Source organism: Anomaloglossus baeobatrachus, chromosome 2, assembly GCF_048569485.1.
Source record: "Anomaloglossus baeobatrachus isolate aAnoBae1 chromosome 2, aAnoBae1.hap1, whole genome shotgun sequence".
NCBI lineage: Eukaryota > Metazoa > Chordata > Amphibia > Anura > Aromobatidae > Anomaloglossus > Anomaloglossus baeobatrachus.
The window spans coordinates 437,614,954-437,635,567 of NC_134354.1; the positions used below are offsets into that span (position 1 = coordinate 437,614,954).

The 20,614-nt window shown below is 47.0% G+C and overlaps 1 protein-coding gene across 2 annotated transcripts in view; it reads right to left on the bottom strand.

Annotated features, from left to right (window-relative positions):
• Positions 1-9,477: 9,477 nt before the first annotated feature.
• TAF15 (TATA-box binding protein associated factor 15) overlaps positions 9,478-20,614 on the bottom strand; it is a 109,994-nt gene continuing 98,857 nt past the window's right edge. For both annotated transcript variants that reach the window (XM_075336259.1, XM_075336260.1), the window contains 9 exons: positions 18,040-18,074; positions 14,289-14,321; positions 14,104-14,210; positions 13,828-13,957; positions 13,599-13,718; positions 13,076-13,169; positions 11,435-11,520; positions 10,964-11,078; positions 9,478-9,760 (listed from right to left, as the gene is read on the bottom strand). In XM_075336259.1, coding sequence (XP_075192374.1) covers positions 9,721-9,760; positions 10,964-11,078; positions 11,435-11,520; positions 13,076-13,169; positions 13,599-13,718; positions 13,828-13,957; positions 14,104-14,210; positions 14,289-14,321; positions 18,040-18,074 — 760 coding nt within the window. In that variant the 3' untranslated portion in view covers positions 9,478-9,720. The remainder of the gene's footprint in view (positions 9,761-10,963; positions 11,079-11,434; positions 11,521-13,075; positions 13,170-13,598; positions 13,719-13,827; positions 13,958-14,103; positions 14,211-14,288; positions 14,322-18,039; positions 18,075-20,614) is intronic.

Consider the following 20,614-nt stretch of genomic DNA (forward strand, 5'->3'; position numbering starts at 1 on the left):
GAATCAGGCGCAGCACTACTTTGTCTTGGTGAAACACCAAGAAGGGAGCTTTGGATGACCGCGCTGCGAGCTCGGACACTCTCTGAAGAGACGTGACCGCTACCAAAAAGGCCACTTTCTGTGAAAGTCGAGAAAGTGAAACATCCCTCAGAGGCTCAAAGGGCGGCTCCTGGAGAGCAATTAGTACCCTGTTCAGATCCCATGGGTCTAACGGCCTCTTGTACGGAGGGACAATGTGACAAACCCCCTGCAGGAATGTGCGTACCTGAGGAAGTCGCCCTATGCGCTTCTGAAAGAATACAGACAGCGCTGGGACTCGTCCGTTAAGGGAGCCGAGCGACAAACCTTTTCCCAAACCAGATTGCAGGAAGGAAGGAAAAGTAGGCAATGCAAATGTCCAGGGAGACACTCCCTGAGCAGAGCACTAAGATAAGAATATCTTCCACGTCTTGTGGTGGATCTCGGCAGACGTCGGCTTCCTAGCCCGTCTCATGGTGACAATGACGTCTTGAGATAATCCTGAAGACGCTAGGATCCAGGACTCAATAGCCACCAGTCAGGTTCAGGGCTGTAGAATTCAGATGGAAAAAACGGCCCTTGGGACAGTAAGTCTGGCCGGTCTGGTAGTGCCCACGGTTGGCCGACCGTGAGATGCCACAGATGCAGGTACCACGACCTCCTCGGCCAGTCTGGGGCGACGAGGATGGCGCGGCGGCAATCGGAGCTGATCTTGCGTAGCCCTCTGGGCAACAGTGTCAGAGGGGGAAACACATAGGGTAGCTGGAACTGCGACCAATCCTGAACTAAGGCGCCTGCCGCCAGAGCTCTTTGATCGTGAGACCGCGCCATGAAAATCGGACCCTTGTTGTTGTGCCGAGACGCCATTAGGTCGACGTCCGGCCTCCCCCAGCGGCTACAGATTTCTTGAGACCCGTCCGGGTGCAGAGACCATTCCCCTGCGTCCATGCCCTGGCGACTGAGGAAGTCTGCTTCCCAGTTTTCTACGCCCGGGATGTGAACTGCGGATATGGTGTATGCTCTGTCTTCCACCCTCATCAGAAGCCGCCGGACTTCCTGGGAGGCTTGCCGACTGCGTGTTCCGCCTTGGTGGTTGATGTATGCCACCGCTGCGAAGTTGTCCGACTGAATTCGGATCTGTTTGCCTTCCAGCCTCTGCTGGAAGGCTTGCAGGGCAAGATACCCTGCCCAGATTTCCAGAACATTGATCTGAGGGGTGGACTCCTCTGAAGAGAGTTCTTGCCCGTCTGAGAAAGGGGTACGTTCCTGTCTAGGGACGTTGACTTCCCATCCCATTGGCGAAGAATGTCCTATAGAAGTGGACGCAGATGAAACTGCGCGAAAAGGACTGCCTCTGCATGAGGCGTCTTAAGGGGTGTGACTGGCCTTGAAGGAGAGACTGCACCCCCGTCTGTAGTGAACGCTGTATGTCCAGCGGGAGCTGCACTATCGCTGAGAGAGTGTGAAGCTCCATGCCAAGATATGTCAGCGATTGGGTAGGTGTCAGATTTAACTTTGAAAAGTTTATGATCCACCCGAAACTCTGGAGAGTCTCCAGCGCCACGTTCAGGCTGTGTTGGCATGCCTCTTGAGAGGGTGCCTTGACAAGTAGATCGTCCAAGTAAGGGATCACAGGGTGACCCTGAGAGTGCAGGACTACTCCCACTGCTGCCATGAACTTGTGAAAAGCCGTGGGGCTGTCGCCAGACCGAAGGGCAGGGCTACGAACTGAAGATGCTCGTCCTCAATAACGAATCGTAGCCAACACCGGTGCTCTGGAGCAATCGGCACGTGGAGATAAGCATCCTGATGTCTATTGACGCTAGGAAATCTCCTTGAGATATGGAGGCAATGACGGAGCGGAGGGATTCCATCCGGAACCGCCTGGTTTTCACGTGCTTGTTGAGCAGGTTTAGGTCCAAAACGGAACGGAAGAGCCGTCGTTTTTTGGTACCACAACCAGATTGGAGTAAAAACCGTATCTTGTTCCTGAGGAGGAACAGGGATTACCACTCCTTCTGCCTGCAGAAGAGCATCGGCTCGGTCGGGAGGTGAGGAAGTTCTGAAAATCTAGTCGGAGAACGAGAACAGAACTCTATCCTGTACACGTGAGACAAAATGTCTCTCACCCACCGGTCTTTGACCTGTGGCAGCTAAATGTCGCCAAAGCGGGAGAGTCTGCCACCGACCGCGGATGCGGAGAGAGCTGAACGTCATGAGGAAACCGCCTTGGTAGCGGTTCCTCCGGCTGCCTTCCTTGGGCGTGATTGAGCCTGCCAGGAATCTGCGCCTCTCTCTGTCCCTGACGATACCCAGCTCCATATCCAGCAGGATCTCCGGGTCTGTGGATGGAGCCCGGTCTCAGTGCCTGGAGACTGGTAAGATCCCACTTCACCCAGAGCCCCGAGGGGGGATGGGGAAGGAAAACAGCATGTGGGCTCCAGCCTCCGTACCCGCAATGGGTACCTCAACCTTAACAAACACCCGACTAAAGTGGGGTGAGAAGGGAGCATGCTGGGGGCCCTAGTATGGGCCCTCTTTTCTTCCATCCGACATAGTCAGCAGCTGCTGCTGACTAAAAACAGTGGAGCTATGCGTGTGATGTCTGACCTCCTTCGCACAAAGCATAAAACTGAAGCAGCCCGTGATCCACGGGGGGTGTATATGCAGAAGGGGAGGGGCCTTACACTTTTTAGTGTAATACTTTGTGTGGCCTCCGGAGGCAGTAGCTATACACCCAATCGTCTGGGTCTCCCAATGGAGCGCCGAAGAAAGGATGAAGGCAAGATGAACCTGCCTTGTTAGAAAGGTGAAATTATGGAGCTTTTAGAGGACGATACTACCATAGACATGAAGTCTGAAGGAGCCTGTAAAGAAGGGAATTTTGTTTACTTACCGTAAATTCCTTTTCTTCTAGCTCCAATTGGGAGACCCAGACAATTGGGTGTATAGCTATGCCTCCGGAGGCCACACAAAGTATTACACTAAAAGTGTAACACCCCTCCCCTTCTGCCTATACACCCCCCGTGCTCACGGGCTCCTCAGTTTTGGTGCAAAAGCAAGAAGGAGGAAAAAATTATAAATTGGTTTAAAGGAAATTCAATCCGAAGGAATATCGGAGAACTGAAACCACTCAACATGAACAACATGTGCACACAAAAAACAGGGGCGGGTGCTGGGTCTCCCAATTGGAGCTAGAAGAAAAGGAATTTACAGTAAGTAAACAAAATTCCCTTCTTCTTTGTCGCTCCATTGGGAGACCCAGACAATTGGGACGTCCAAAAGCAGTCCCTGGGTGGGTAAATAATACCTCATAATAGAGCCGTAAACGGCTCCGTCCTACAGGTGGGCAACCGCCGCCTGAAGGACTCGTCTACCTAGGCTGGCATCTGCCGAAGCATAGGTATGCACCTGATAGTGTTTCGTGAAAGTGTGCAGGCTCGACCAGGTAGCTGCCTGACACACCTGCTGAGCCGTAGCCTGGTGCCGCAAGGCCCAGGACGCTCCCACGGCCCTGGTAGAATGGGCCTTCAGCCCTGAGGGAACCGGAAGCCCCGAGGAACGATAAGCTTCGAGAATTGGTTCCTTGATCCACCGAGCCAGGGTTGATTTGGAAGCTTGTGTCCCTTTACGCTGGCCAGCGACAAGGACAAAGAGTGCATCCGAGCGGCGCAGGGGCGCCGTACGAGAAATGTAGAATCTGAGTGCTCTCACCAGATCTAACAAGTGCAAATCCTTTTCACATTGGTGAACTGGATGAGGACAAAAAGAGGGTAAGGAGATATCCTGATTGAGATGAAAAGGGGATACCACCTTAGGGAGAAATTCCGGGACCGGACGCAGAACCACCTTGTCCTGGTGAAACACCAGGAAAGGAGCTTTGCATGACAGCGCTGCTAGCTCAGACACTCTCCGAAGTGATGTGACTGCTACTAGGAAGACCACTTTCTGCGAAAGGCGTGAAAGAGAAATATCCCTCATTGGCTCGAATGGTGGTTTCTGAAGAACCATCAGCACCCTGTTCAGATCCCAGGGTTCTAACGGACGCTTGTAAGGAGGGACGATGTGACAAACCCCCTGCAGGAACGTGCGTACCTGTGGAAGTCTGGCTAGGCGCTTCTGAAAAAACACAGAGCGAAGAGACTTGTCCCTTAAGGGAGCCGAGCGACAAACCCTTTTCCAATCCGGATTGAAGGAAGGACAGAAAAGTGGGCAAGGTAAATGGCCAGGGAGAAAAACCCTGAGCAGAGCACCACGACAGGAATATTTTCCACGTCCTGTGGTAGATCTTGGCGGACGTCGGTTTCCTAGCCTGTCTCATAGTGGCAATGACCTCTTGAGATAAACCTGAAGACGCTAGGATCCAGGACTCAATGGCCACACAGTCAGGTTGAGGGCCGCAGAATTCAGATGGAAAAACGGCCCTTGAGACAGCAAGTCTGGTCGGTCTGGTAGTGCCCACGGTTGGCCGACCGTGAGATGCCACAGATCCGGGTACCACGACCTCCTCGGCCAGTCCGGAGCAACGAGGATGGCGCGGCGGCAGTCGGCCCTGATCTTGCGTAACACTCTGGGCAACAGTGCCAGAGGAGGAAACACATAAGGGAGTTGAAACTGCGACCAATCCTGAACTAAGGCGTCTGCCGCCAGAGCTCTGTGATCTTGGGACCGTGCCATGAATGTCGGGACCTTGTTGTTGTGCCGGGACGCCATTAGGTCGACGTCCGGCCTGCCCCAGCGGCAACAGATCTCCTGAAACACGTCCGGGTGAAGGGACCATTCCCCTGCGTCCATGCCCTGGCGACTGAAAGTCTGCTTCCCAGTTTTCTACGCCCGGGATGTGGACTGCGGATATGGTGGAGGCTGTGGCTTCCACCCACAGCAGAATCCGCCGGACTTCCTGGGAGGCTTGCCGACTGCGTGTCCCACCTTGGTGGTTGATGTATGCCACCGCTGTGGAGTTGTCCGACTGAATTCGGATCTGTTTGCCTTCCAGCCACGGCTGGAACGCCTTTAGGGCAAGATACACTGCCCTTATCTCCAGAACATTGATCTGAAGGGAGGACTCTGTCTGAGTCCAAGTACCCTGAGCCCTGTGGTGGAGAAAGACCGCTCCCCACCCTGACAGGCTCGCGTCCGTCGTGACCTTCGACAGAGAAGTGGGGAGAAGCCACCACTGAAGGGAAGCTTTGGCTGCCCGAGAAAGGGAGACGTTCCTGTCGAGGGACGTCGACTTCCTGTCCCATTTGCGAAGAATGTCCCATTGAAGTGGGCGCAGATGAAACTGCGCAAAAGGAACTGCCTCCATTGCTGCCACCATCTTCCCTAGGAAGTGCATGAGGCGCCTCAGGGGGTGTGACTGACCTTGAAGGAGAGATTGCACCCCTGTCTGTAGTGAACGCTGTTTGTTCAGCGGAAGCTTCACTATCGCTGAGAGAGTATGAAACTCCATGCCAAGATATGTCAGTGATTGGGCCGGTGTCAGATTTGACTTTGGGAAATTGATGATCCACCCGAAACTCTGGAGAGTTTCCAGAGCAATGTTCAGGCTGTGTTGGCATGCCCCTTGAGAGGGCGCCTTGACAAGGAGATCGTCTAAGTAAGGGATCACCGAGTGTCCCTGAGAGTGTAGGATTGCCACCACTGTTGCCATGACCTTGGTGAAGACCCGTGGGGCTGTCGCCAGGCCAAAAGGCAGTGCCACGAACTGAAGGTGTTCGTCCCCTATGGCGAAACGCAGGAAGCGCTGATGCTCTGGTGCAATCGGCACGTGGAGATAAGCATCTTTGATGTCTATTGATGCCAGGAAATCTCCTTGGGACATTGAGGCGATGACGGAGCGGAGCGATTCCATCCGGAACCGCCTGGTTTTCACATGCTTGTTGAGCAGTTTTAGGTCCAGAACGGGACGGAAGGATCCGTCCTTTTTTGGCACCACGAACAAGTTGGAGTAAAAACCGTGACCCCGTTGCTGAAGAGGAACAGGGATCACCACTCCTTCCGCCTTCAGAGTGCCCACCGCCTGCAGAAGAGCCTCGGCTCTGTCGGGGGGCGGAGATGTTCTGAAGAATCGGGACGGAGGAAGAGAGCTGAACTCTATCCTGTAACCTTGAGATAGAATGTCTCTCACCCATCGGTCTTTTACTTGTGGCAGCCAGGTGTCGCAAAAGCGGGAGAGCCTGCCACCGACCGAGGATGCGGTTTGAGGAGGCCGAAAGTCATGAGGAGGCCGCTTTGGGAGCGGTTCCTCCGGCGGTCTTTTTAGGACGTGACTTAGACCGCCATGCATCGGAGTTCCTCTGATCTTTCTGAGGCCTTTTGGACGAGGAGAATTGAGACCTGCCCGCGGGCCGAAAGGACCGAAACCTCGATTGTACCTTTCGTGGTTGAGGTCTGTTTGGTTTGGACTGGGGTAAGGATGAATCCTTTCCCTTGGATTGTTTAATGATTTCATCCAATCGCTCACCAAACAAGCGGTCGCCAGACAATGGCAAACCGGTTAAAAACTTCTTGGAAGCAGAGTCTGCCTTCCATTCACGTAGCCACATGGCCCTGCAGAGTACCACCGAATTGGCGGATGCCACCGCCGTACGGCTCACCGAGTCCAGTATAGCATTAATGGCGTAGGACGCAAACGCCGACGCCTGAGTGGTTAAGGACACCACTTGCGGGGCAGATGTACGTGTTAGTGCATGGATCTGCGCCTGACAAGCTGAAATAGCTTGGAGTGCCCATACGGCTGCGAATGCTGGAGCAAAAGACGCGCCGATAGCTTCATAGATGGATTTCAACCATAGTTCCATCTGTCTGTCAGTGGCATCTTTGAGTGAAGCCCCGTCTTCCACTGCAACTATGGATCTAGCCGCCAGTCTGGAGATTGGAGGATCCACCTTAGGACACTGAGTCCAGCCCTTGACAACCTCGGGGGGAAAGGGATAACGTGTGTCCTTAATGCGCTTAGAAAAACGCTTGTCTGGACAGTCTCGATTTTTCTGAATTGCCTCTCTGAAGTCAGAGTGATCCAGAAACATATTTAATGTACGCTTGGGAAACCTGAAACGGAATTTCTCCTGAGAAGCAGACTCCTCAATTGGAGGAGCTGGGGGAGAAATATCCAACACCTGATGGTCGCTATAAGATCATTCACTACTGCGTCACCTTCAGGTGTATCAAGGTTGAGAGCGGCTTCAGGATCAGAATCCTGATCTGATACCTCCGCTTCATCCTCCAAAGAGTCCCCCTGCTGGGACCCTGAACAGTGTGATGAAGTGGAGGGAATTTCCCAGCGACCCCGCTTGGGCGGCCTGGGACTGCGGTCCGTGTCAGAGACCTCACCCTGGGACCTATGGGTTACCCCAGGGGCACATTGCTGTTCCAATTGAGGGGGACCAGGGGTCAAGGATTGGACAGTGCCCGGGGCCTTGATCACCGGTCTGAACTGCAATGCTTCCAGTATTTTAGCAGACCATTTGTCCATATTCTCAGACAGTTTGTAAGCAAAGGCTGCAAACTCCGTCCCTGTCACCTGGACAGTGGTAGCAGGTGGTTCCACCTGGGCCACCAGCTCCGGCTGAGTAAGTGCCACAGGGGCCGAGCATTGCACACAATGAGGGTCAGTGGAACCTGCCGGTAGTACAGCTTTACATGAGGTACAGGTTGCAAAATACTCCTGTGCTTTGGCACCCTTGCCTTTTGATGACATGTTGTCTCCTCTGAGAACAACAGGAGGGTATATAGCCAAAAAAACAATAGAGCGACCGCACAGTGCAAATGTATACATATACATATATATATACATACATATATATATATATATATATATATATATATATATATATATATATATATATATATATATATATATATATATATATATATATATATATATATATATATATATATATATATATATATATATATATATATATATATATATATATATATATATATATATATATATATATATATATATATATATATATATATATATATATACATACACTTCGGTACTCAGTGGGGCCAGCACCACAGGTGCTGCTTACCGACCGCTCAGAGCGGTTGTGTGATCACCGGATTCCCTGCCTGGGTCTCCCTGTGTTGTCTCTCCTCTCCAGCGTCTGAATCGCTGACAGGAATGGCTGCCGGCGTTCTGTGGGGAGGAGGGAACCGTGGGCGTGCCCAAGAAAAAGTGCGGGAATCCAGTGCCCCAGTGTACTGAGTGAGGAGGATACAAATGTATGCTCCAGCCCTCAGCGCTGACGATCTGTGCAGCGTCCCGCCCTTCCCCTGACTGGCAGGCCTGTGGGCGGGAATATACGACACTAGGCCGCAGAAGCCGGGGACTAAAGTTATAAGCGCGGCCGGCAATGAGCGCGGTCGCGCGGTAGTCCCCGGCGCACTAACACACCCAGCAGTGCTGCAATGTGTATGGCACAAGCGCTCCATGCGCGGTAGTCCCCGGCGCACTAACACACCCAGCAGTGCTGTAATGTGTATGGCACCAGCGCTCCATGCGCGGTCCCCACGGGGACACAGAGTACCTCATAGTAGCAGGGCCTTGTCCCTGACGATACCCAGCTCCTATCCTGCAGATGCCCAGAGGCTGGGGAGGGAGCACGGTCCCAGTGCCTGGAGACCGATCCGGATCCCACTTCACCCAGAGCCCATTAAGGGATGGGGAAGGAAAACAGCATGTGGCTCCTGCCTGTGTACCCGCAATGGGCACCTCAACCTTAACAGCACCGCCGACAAAGTGGGGTGAGAAGGGAGCATGCTGGGGGCCCTGTTATGGGCCCTCTTTTCTTCCATCCGACCTTGTCAGCAGCTGCTGCTGACTAAGTTGTGGAGCTTATGCGTGGATGTCTGCCTCCTTCGCACAAAGCATAAAAACTGAGGAGCCCGTGAGCACGGGGGGTGTATAGGCAGAAGGGGAGGGGCGTTACACTTTTAGTGTAATACTTTGTGTGGCCTCCGGAGGCATAGCTATACACCCAATTGTCTGGGTCTCCCAATGGAGCGACAAAGAAATAATGAGCATGGACGAGCCCCAGCTGTGCAGCAGTATTGTATATGCATGCCGTTTTAAGGCACTGTTCCTTCTCAACTATGCACTCCAAAAAATATAGTTAAGACACATTTACAATCTGAGTGCTGTATCAGAGTGCATAGTTTTGAAACCAAAACTTTTCAGAGCGCAGGGCTTACAGAGAACAGTGGTTCGGAGCTCATTTAGATGGACAGACTGAAAAAGCAGCAATAAATGCGAGACATTCATACAACAAAAGAACAATCTCAAGTCACATGACATTTTACATAGCTGGCAATTTGTCACTGCATGCAATTTATTTACAAAAATTGCTGTGAGACATTGCATAAATGTAAATTTTTTTGGGAACAAAATTCAGGAAAGTTAAAAGAAAAAAATATTAAAAAGAAAAAAAAAGAAAAACCACAAACGCCTAAAAAGAAGTCATTTTAATGTATTACAAAAACACTTATTTGGCAATAGTTTATAATTTCATTTGTCAAATTGAAGAAACGGGCAGCGTTCAGTAAATTCATGAATTTTTTTTTTTTGTTTAAGGAAAAAGAACACCTCACATTTCTGGGAAAGAATAAAACAAAAATCAAATATGAAACTGGTGACTTAAATCTAAGCACTCTGATGCCATGTAAAGCAGACGACCGGGAAGAAACTTCAAGCTAGTAAGGTCTGTTGCGCTGGTCATTTCTATAGTCATTCCTAAAAGGAGAAGAACACAAAATGGTAAGGCTCGTCAGTAACACAAAACTACACTAAGTATTCAGTTTTAAAGGGAACCTGTCAGCAGAAATTTTGCACTAAACTTAAAAGATTCCCCTTCTGCAGCTCGTGGGCTGCGTTCTGCGTTCTAGTGTTCTGCGTACACGGGGGCGGGCTGTCTGGTGTCCATTATTCTGCCTCCTGCTGCTTTATGCCGTCCCCCATCGCTCAATTTCATACTTCAGGATGCCGCCCAGTGCGCCCAAGGTCTCGCACATGCGCCGTGCCACTCTAGCGGGACTGTGCACAGTGTGACCACTGGTGACGTGTTACGCAGGCGTGAGATTATGGGCGGCGCTGTGATTTTCATCAGCAAATATCCGCCCATAATCTCGTGCCCGCGCTTTCCCCTCTGCCTCCACCGTTCTGCGCAAGCGCTGGCCAGATGACCCCACGTCAACTCTTTCCCATCTTGGTAAGAGGTGACGTGGATTAATCCGGCCAGCGCTTGCGCAGAACGGTGGAGGCAGAGAGGAAAGCGCGGGCACGAGATTATGAGCGGGTACTTGCTGATGAAAATCACAGCACCACGCATAATCTCACGCCTGCGCAACACGTCACCAGCGGTCACACTGTGCACAGTCCCGCTAGAGCGACAGGGCGCATGCGCGAGACCTCGGGCGCACTGGGCGGCATCCTGAGGTATGAAATTGAGCGATGGGGGACGGCATAAAGCAGCAGGAGGCAGAATAACGGACACCAGACAGCTCACCCCCGTGTACGATTAACAAGATTTGCATAGGAAAAGGTACCACTTTATAAAGTATTTATTTTGGTCTAAAAGGGGGCACAATAACAATAGGAAGATTGCTAGAATGCAGCCCATGAGCTGCAGAAGGGGAATCTTAGGTTTAGTGCAAAATTTCTGCTGACAGGTTCCCTTTAAGACTATAAACATTATAGGGAAACGCTACACAAATGTCACTACCTTTGCGAGCTAGATGGAAATTATATACAGAGTGCTAATGTGCCATTAACTCCTGCCTGAAAATACTAGGCAAACGTCTGCACATGAAGCAACTGCCGCTCATCTATTAGTGTTTTCATCTTGTCATATAAGTAAAATTGGAGGGAATTTTAACTCTATAGGTTACAAGCCACCCTAGCAACTATTTGCTTAATATATCGTACTCAAATAATCACCTGCCACCCATCTTTCCTCCAAAGCCTCCTCTGTCACCACCCCTTCCACGTCCTCGATAGCCTCTGTCTCCACCATACCCGCCTCGATCTCCACCATACCCACCTCTTCCACGATCTGCAGAACAAGAACAAAAATGTTACTAATGTAGCATAACAAGATTCATTAACATATTAACATTACCCCTTCAACACTTGGCAAACAAGGAGCATAAATTATTTTTATAGTGTAGAACACAAGGTGAAGCTTTATAGCTTGCAAAAACTGATTTTGTAGTTTTGCATATTAGTAAAAAAAAAACAAAAAAACGCCTCAACAACTTTCAGAATATATTAAAATTGTCAGTCATTCGATTTTGCATCAATTTTGTGAAGATTGTTGCAAAGAATGAGATATGACCACAATATCTGCATGAAATAAGAATAATTGTTAGGTGTTTACTTACATTTGACACTTTTAATGCAAGAACTAACCTCCACCTTGTCTAGAATCTTCTGGCCTGGGCTCACTGCACTGGTTACAAGAATCCCTTCTGGCAAAGTTCACATTTCCACAAGAGCTGGAATTCACAGAAACAAATTGCTTTTTAATATAGAAATAAACTTTTTTTTTTTATATATAAATATATTCTTTAACCCCTTCACGACCATGGACGGATCTATCCGTAATGGATTGTGTGCCGTTAAGCCCCGCCCTCTTCAGCGGGCAAGGTGCGGCGATCGGCGCACATAGCTGTTTTCAACAGCTGACATGTGTGCCTGCATGTTGCGAGTGGAATCGCATTTCACCCATAACATTAACCCCTTACATCTCGCTGCCAAAGTCTGGCAGCGAGATGTATATACGCACGGTGAAGATTTTCACTTACCGCCGCCCCCACCGGAAGTCACGTGAGTGATCACGTGACTTTCAGTGGTTGCCATGGTAGCACAGGTTCATGTGATGACGCCTGCAGCTATGACGTTTCACTTTCGTTTTCACTCGGCCTGGAGGCCAGATAAGCAGGAAGTGACCGTATCTGCTGTTTACAGCTGTATAGCTGTGATCAGCAGATAGATCAGAGCGATCGGATTGCTGATCGTTATAGCCCCCTATGGGGACTAGTAAAAAAAAAAAAAGTTTTAATACTATAATTAAATATATACTATAATTAAATATATACTATAATATAATTATATACAATAATAATATAATTATATACAATAATAATATAATTATATACAATAATAATATAATTATATACAATAATAATATAATTATATACAATAATAATATAATTATATACAATAATAATATAATTATATACAATAATAATAATAATTATAATAATAATAATAATAATAATAATAATAATAATAATAATTTATATATATATATATATATCCCCTAAAAGTTCAAAATCACCCCCCTTTCACTCCATTGAAAATTAAAGGGTTAAAAGAATAAAATATATACACATTTGGTATCGCCGCGTTCAGAAATGCCCGATCCATCAAAATATAAAATCAATTAATCTGATCAGTAAACGGTGTAGTGGCAAAAAAATTCCAAACGCCAAAATTACATTTTTTTGGTCGCCGCAAGTTTGAAGCAAAATGCAATAACAAGCGATCAAAATGTAGCATCTGCGCAAAAATGGTATTAAAAATGTCAGCTCGAGACGCAAAAAATAAGTCATCACTGAGCCATAGATCCCAAAAAATGATAACGCTACGGATTTCGGAAAATGGCGCAAAACGTACGCCACTTTTATTGGACAAGCTTGTGAATTTTGTTTAACCCCTTAGATACAATAAACCTATACGTTTGGTGTCTACAAACTCGCACCGACCGCATCATACCCACACATCAGTTTTGCCATACATTGAACACTGTGAATAAAACATCCCAAAAACTATTGTGCCATCACACTTTTTTTTGCAGTTTTCCAGTACACCATATGGTAAAACTTATGGTTTCATTTAAAAGTACAGCTTGTCCCGCAAAAAACAAGCCCTCATATGGCAAGATTGACGGAAAAATAAAAAAGTTACGGCTCTCGGAAGAAGGAGCAAAAAACAAACGCAAAAACGGAAAGTACCCCGGGGCTGAAGGGTTTAATAGAAAAGACTTACGGATTTGGGCACAGCCAGTCTCCACCTTGTGGTCCTCCACTGCCCCCTCTGAAAGAGCCACGGCCTCCACCAAAACCACCACCCCCTCTATGACCTAAGGAAAATAATTAAAAAATACATATGCTGTAAGGAAACAAAACATCACTTGCATATGTGCAAAGATAAATCAATCAACTGCAGGGCCTTGCTCCATCGGCCAGGTCAGTATTCTGTGGAGGTGTCCTATGAGCCATCCTACCGGAATCCATGGCTCCTCTCGATTAGCTGGACTGGCCAAGAATGCCTGCAGGTTGAAGGAGGTTCACAGGGCTCCTGTCCAGAGGTCAAGGAATACTGACCTAGCCTCTGGACCAGGCGGAAAGGTTACAAAACTAAAATTAATTTCATCATTATACACACTTCATGTACCAGTGTAATGACTACATTAACTCATCTTGTTATATATTAGGTAAGCATTTGGGTCATGTAGTCAACTTGAACTAGAAGGGAAATTCTGAGGTTTATATACCACACATATACTTACCACCTCCTCCTCGTCGGCCGCCTCCGCCTCCACTTCCACCTCCACTACCTCCTCCTCTCATAAATTCGGGGCGCCGAGTAGCAAAGGAGACTTTGATAACATTACCCATAAATTCTTTTCCTGTATGGAGAGTGCAGTACACCACCTTAGCTCACAATTCATAGGCTACATACGGTATATGCATGTACATATAACATTAGCTGAGAGAATATATCAAAACGCATCTTACCATCAAACCACTCAATGGCTGCTTTGGCTGAAGGAGGGTCATCAAATGAAACAGTCGCTTCTCCTTTAGACTTGCCCGTTTCCTTGTCAGTGTAAAGATTTATCATCAGCTTTCCAGTTTTCTTATTAAGCTGCAAAATCGTGAGTAAAATACTCAGTTTTAAATAAATTTTATAACATTTAACTACACAACGATAAACGTTTTATTAGCAAACAACCCCTTTAAAAATAATCAATAAGCGAAGTTGTATGACAACAGTGGATCTCCCATTCTTACCTTTATAATGCCAATCTGTTTGAAGAACTCTCCCACTTGATCTGAAGATACATCCTCAGAAAGTCCTTGCACAAATATTGTGTTATTGTCTGAATTGTCCTGATCGTCTAGAACATGGAAAGACCTACATTAATACCGCTCACGTGGGACACTATGCTTAATCTGTGTGTAGAAAACAGCCTTACCTGACTCAGATTTATTACCATAATCTCTCGATCCTGAAAAAGTACAAAACAAAGTATTTGGAACATTTTACACCAGCAAGTAAGCAAGATTTTGTGGACATTTTCTGCCAGTGTTAAATATTTATATATTTGTAATTCCTTAACATAGAAAATCCTAATCCTCAAATAATTGTCATTCCTTTGTCCATATCTACAATAAAAGTGCAGCGTAAAGGAGCAATTAAAGCATTCTATAGTCCTCTGCTATATATATATACACACTGCAGGGTCCAGGGGAGGTGGGGGCAGCAGCTTTGGAGTGCAGTGGAACGCTGCGGGCTGTAGCCTTTGATCTCCTGCTCCTGCTCATATAATATGCACAGCCGCTGTCCATCTCCAATGGTGCTGAAATCACACCGCAGTGAGGGGCTGGGGCAGCGGTGCATATTATATGAGCCTGCGCCCCCCTGTGATGGCACATGCCCCCCCTGTGTTAGATTTGGCCCCCAGGCTGCTGCTCATTCTAAAATAAAAAAGGTTTACTTACCCCTGCAGCGTTTCTCCCCGTGTCCCTGCTTCCACTGTGATCAGGCACGCAGAGATCTCAGTCTGCTGCGCCGATCACATGACCGCACTGAGAACCAGGAAGTGGAGGAAGAGAAGCACGGTGGGAGACCGGAGGGAGCTCAGCGCTGGAGGAGGTAGGGAAAGAGTGTTTTATTTTACTATGGGCAGCAGCCTGGGGGCATATCTAACACAGGGGGACTTGTGCGATCTATAGGGGCCATGGGCAGCACTATGGGGGCGATATGTAACACAGGGGGACTTGTGCGATCTATAGGGGCCATGGGCAGCACTATGGGGGCGATATCTAACAGGGGGACTTGTGCGATCTATATAGGGGCCATATCTAACACGGGAACGTGTGCAATCCATAGGGGACCATAGGCAGCACAGGGGAATGTATGCAATCCATGGGGGGCCATAGGCAGCACAGGGGAATGTGGGCCATCACAAGGGGGCTATATTCAATATAAGGAGGCCATACCCAGATTAAGGGGGCTAATTTTTGGATGGGGGCTATGAGGGACATATATCCTATGTGATTTGTTGAGGGACACTGGCATTATAAGATGGACCCCATTTAACATTAAAAAAAATAATTCTCTTTTCCTTCACCAAATTTGGGGGTGCGTCTTATAATCAGGTGCGTCTTATAAAGCGAAAAATACGGTATATTCTGATTTACATGTGCTGACCACCAGCTAAGCATCTCTGCTGTGAAAGGGACAGTTCTTCCTGTTGTATTCTGGGGTACACTGCCCTGAAATATCCATCTATATCCTGCAGACACTATAATACCTACACAACGGAAAGGTATTGAAAACTAGATCAATAGGGATCTAACCTCAGAGACCCTCTACTCATTCCCTGAGCAGGACTGCAAGAGATAGTTTTACTTGGTATCCGTCATTCCATTAAACTGAATGGAAGAGCACTTGCCAAAAAATCCCATTCTGCCAATCAGTAGGTGTCTCAGTCTATGCACTCAATCTAGTAGATTATTTTTTTTTTCAACACTAGTGCCCACCATTTAAAAAAAAAACCAAAAAAAAACCTAAACATCTCAGCACCTTGTAGACAGCTTAGTCTGATAGTGCATTTTTTTAATGTATGAATGAATATTTAGGGTAACCAAAAAGTGCATTTATGAAGTCACCAGAACATGTGGTTCTCTGAAAGAACCATGTAGTTATGGTCTCATATGAAAACCACTAGGCCCTGTGCACAGAGAATATATGAAGGGTCTTTTTTTAACTCAGTATCTATAAGCCAAAACCAGGAGTGGAGAAATCAGAAAAAAAAAAGTGTAATAAAAACAAGTGCACCACTTCTGGATTTCTTACCCACTCCTGTTTTTGGCTTACAAATACTGGAGGTAAAAAACCTCAAATACTCCAAGTGTGCACGTGGCTTCACGGATGACTAGTAACTAGTGATGATCAAGCACTACCATGCTCGATACTCGTAACAAGCAATTGGAAGCTCACATGGGTGCGAATAAGGTACCGAGTATAATGGAAGTCACTGAGGAACTTTATTATTTTGGTGGAAGATTTCCTGGAAGAAATGCTTGAGTCCCCCATAGACGTCTACAATAATTGGGTGCTCGAGCATGGTAGTGCTCACTCATCACTACTGGTAAACAAACATTTAGCCTACTATACTGCTGCCACAGCTGTGAGTCATAGCACAGGGTCACTAACTTTCATTCAACATATCCTGCAAATCAGTTTCCACTGGAAAAGAAATAATCTTATCCTGAATCATGGATGACTTCTGGTCTGTTCTGCATCAGGACATATTTCAACAAGTGCAGGGCAATAGGTTGCACATTAAGGCCTAAGACACACGGCGAGTAAAATCGGACAAGAGGAATGTGATTTAAATAATCGCATTCCAATCAAACCAATGTTACCCTATCAGGCAGTTACCATCTGCGATTGTTTTCTCAACCCTGATCAGACCGAGAAATCAAAGCATGCTGCGTGTATCAGCAAGTCTCATCACTTGCACCCATACAAGTCTATGGGTGCGAGTGACACATCGGACTGCACTCCGATGACAGCCAAGGAGGAGGAGGAGATCTTTCTATGTTCTCTCACCTTTGATCCAATCGCAGAATCAGATCACAGTCGCACAATACTCGACTCATGCTCGCAGCAGAGGGGGAGCCGAAGATCATTAGCATATCGCATTCAATGCTCTCGCAATACGCTTGTGTGGCTCCAGCCTAAGGAAGGTGTCCCACTTGCGATTACCACGCGTATATCTCGCATGAGTTTCACGGTGCATCACCCGTCACAGACTCACATGCTGGGTCGGTTGCATGCATCTCTATGTAGCCGAACCGCTCCTGTGAGCAGCGTGTGACGGGTGATGCACCGAGAAACTCACGCGGTAATCGCAAGTGGGACACCAGCCTAAGGGTAGGTCCACACCAGACATTTCCACTGCAGATTTCGAAAGCTGCACATTTCATCATTTCCATTGCAAAGGGTAAAATCTGCAGCATAAATTACCATCCTGTTTAAAATCATAGCAAGGGTCAATTTACACTGAGGAAATTATTAACAGCATGGTCATGAAACGTCTTAAGAGCTCAAACATCAGCACTGCCACTATATTTTGAAGCAAAGTTTTCATCCTGGGACAAGTAAAGAATCCGCTCCTTGTGTTCCCCTTCATGTGCATGCAGACTAATACTGTCTGGATGAGTTACACAATGGCCGAAAATTTCAAGTTAGATGTTACATTTTATAGAAACAACTAACAACTCTAAAGATATAACAAAAGTATTCATTTTCCACATAGCGAGAGACTTCAATTTATGTGGCAAAAAGCTCAAATTAGGAAGCATCTGGTCTGTCATTTTAATGGGTGAGAAACACAGAAGCAACCACCATGGTATCCTTCTTGTATATGACATAACATAGGATTTTGATTTCTTTTCCCCCCTTTTAAGTTCGATGGCAACTTGCCACAATATAATGAGCGAATGATCCGGCAGGGGAAAGCAGTGAGAAAAACTTGCTATATCTGAGTGTTGGAAGTGTTTCTCCATAGTCCTTATCATAGAAGCAGTCAGCACACTTGCCTTTCGAATGTATCTTTGCACACATATAAGACAGTATTTATTACTGGCCTGAAACAAGCTGAGGAGTCCTGTTCAATGCAACAGGAATTTCACCGAGATTTTCTTGGCACTTACCACCAAAATTTTTGAAGCCACCTCGGTCGCCACCGCTGCGGAGGAAAAAGTGGAGACATGATTTTTTTGCCCCCCTTCACCACAAAGGGCTGTTGAACGCAGAAACCCCAAGTAGCTGTCAAGACCAGTGTCGCTTCCCTTTTAAAACCCCATATACAAGGTTATGGAACAACAAACAACTTTACTGTTTTTAAAGAGGTTCTCCAGGATTAAGGAATTCTGCCCAATCACCTGCAATGGTTACGTACCCAATGGATTTCTCTGTGCAAATGTGGCAGATTTACCACACCTTTTGCAATACAAGTGGTGAAATCTGCAGCAACATCCGCTGTATAATTTGATGTGACGTAATTCTGCAGCACTGCTCAATCTAAGCGGTGGATTTTCACATGCAAAACAGAGCAAACCGCGCTGCATATACACCTCATGGGGACATAACCTTAATATTGAAGGATAGCTTGATGAAAGTGGCAGAGATCTCAATTAGTGACTGTAAAGATAAAATTTGGTATTTTGGCTAGCGAGAACACTAAACACAAAAAGGGAGGTGTGGGTTTGAAAAACCCCCAAAGATAACTGCTGTAAATGTGATAAAATAACCATTGCTTATTCAATCCTTGCTCCTGTGGTGATGACGTGACATATGCAGGCAATCACTGACCCCAGCAGCCATGTTTCCATGCATGTCATGCGACAGCTGACATGGTAAAGTGAATGATGGAAATGAAAATTGCTTCAGGACTATTGGGAATTGGTATTTTAAACACATGTTCAGTCAATGTTTTTAAGAATCAAGACCCCTAATAAAATCATACACTGGAGAATATCTTTAAAGACTCAAAAGTTAAAAAAAGCCTACAACCTTCCACACAATAGTTCACGTCCTCACAATTATCAAGATCTTTACAATACGGTTCATGAAAGGAAGGAGTTTGGAGGGCCTAACTACATCCTTACCTTTAATGTAGCATTTGTTACTAACGTTATTCACTTAAAGGAAGCAAAAGTATGGAAAATGGTAAGGAGCTGGAAAGCTGGATTAAAGGGAACCTGCCAGCTGATTCATGCTGGCCAAAACCCTGATAAAATTAGAGACTGACTATCTATTCCAGACATGTATGTTCTATTCTAAAAGGCTGTTGTGTTTCAGGAAGGCATACCCTAAGGGGAAGGTGTCCTCAGGATTTTCCCATATAAGCTGCGGCCACCACCAGTAAGCCAGCCACTATATACAGCATTATAGAATACTGTTTACAAGTCATCAAGCCAATCCATACAACGTAAAAACCAACTTTCATTATACTCCTCTACGGTGTGTTCCAGTTGGATTGACGTTGCTGCTGTTGATCCGGTGCAGTCTCTTTTCTTTGCTATGTCATCCACACACTGTTCTCCATTGTGCTGCTGCGCACTCCTCTCTGCTTTGCTGAGGGCAGAGCAAAGTACTGTAATGCGCAGGTGCAGGGAAAGGTTAAAGAACGTCGTTGCATGTGTACTACAATACTTTGATCTGCCTTCAGGAGGGCAGAGAGCAGTGCGCATGACCAGGAGCACAACAGAGGACACTGTGGATGATGTAGGACAAGTCATCCACACAAAGCACAAAGAGGAGGCACTCGATCAGTGGGGTGAGAAGGGACATGCCGGGAGTCCAGACATGGACCCGTTTTTCTTCAAACTCTTTCCAAAAGTCAAACAAATCAGATGAGAATGCATGTGTGGATGTATGCCTCCTGACAAAGCAATAAACTGGCTAGGACTGGCTACCAGGGGGTGTATAAGCTCAGAGGGAGGAGCTACACTTAAGTGTAGTACTTTGTGTGTCCTTCGGAGGCAGAAGCTAAACACCCATGGTCTGGGTCTCCCAAAGGAACGATAAAGAAAGGGTTTTTTTGTTTTAACATTATACAGATTGGCTTGGTGACTGATCCAGTTTTCTAGAATGCTGCATAGAAGGGCTCATTGGTGGTGGCAGCAGCTTATATGGGAGAACACTGGTGACAGATTCACTTTAACAGCCAGCCAGGGACCACGCATAACTAGTCACAGACATGTTCTCCGGCTCCTCCCTGTCCCGCCCCCCTAGATTGACAGATCTCTGAGGTTTCATTCACACGGGGACAGACCTTAAAGTCTAGGAGAGTGTTGGAGGGAGAATCCAGTGAGGATATTCCTCTGACCAGTCCAGATCCTAAGAACATAGTTGACAGACTTACAAAAAAAAAAAAACAAAAAAACCCAAACGCTGCAGCCTTTCAGAGGAAAGAAGGGAATTTTGTTACTTACCGTAAATTCCTTTTCTTCTAGCTCCTATTGGGAGACCCAGACGATTGGGTGTATAGCTACTGCCTCCGGAGGCCACACAAAGCATTACACTAAAAAGTGTAAGGCCCCTCCCCTTCTGGCTATACACCCCCAGTGGGATCACTGGCTCACCAGTTTTAGTGCAAAAGCAAGAAGGAGGAAAGCCAATAACTTGGTTAAACAAATTCACTCCGAGTAACATCGGAGAACTGAAAAACCGTTCAACATGAACAACATGTGTACCCGAAAAAACCCAAAAATCCCGAAGGAC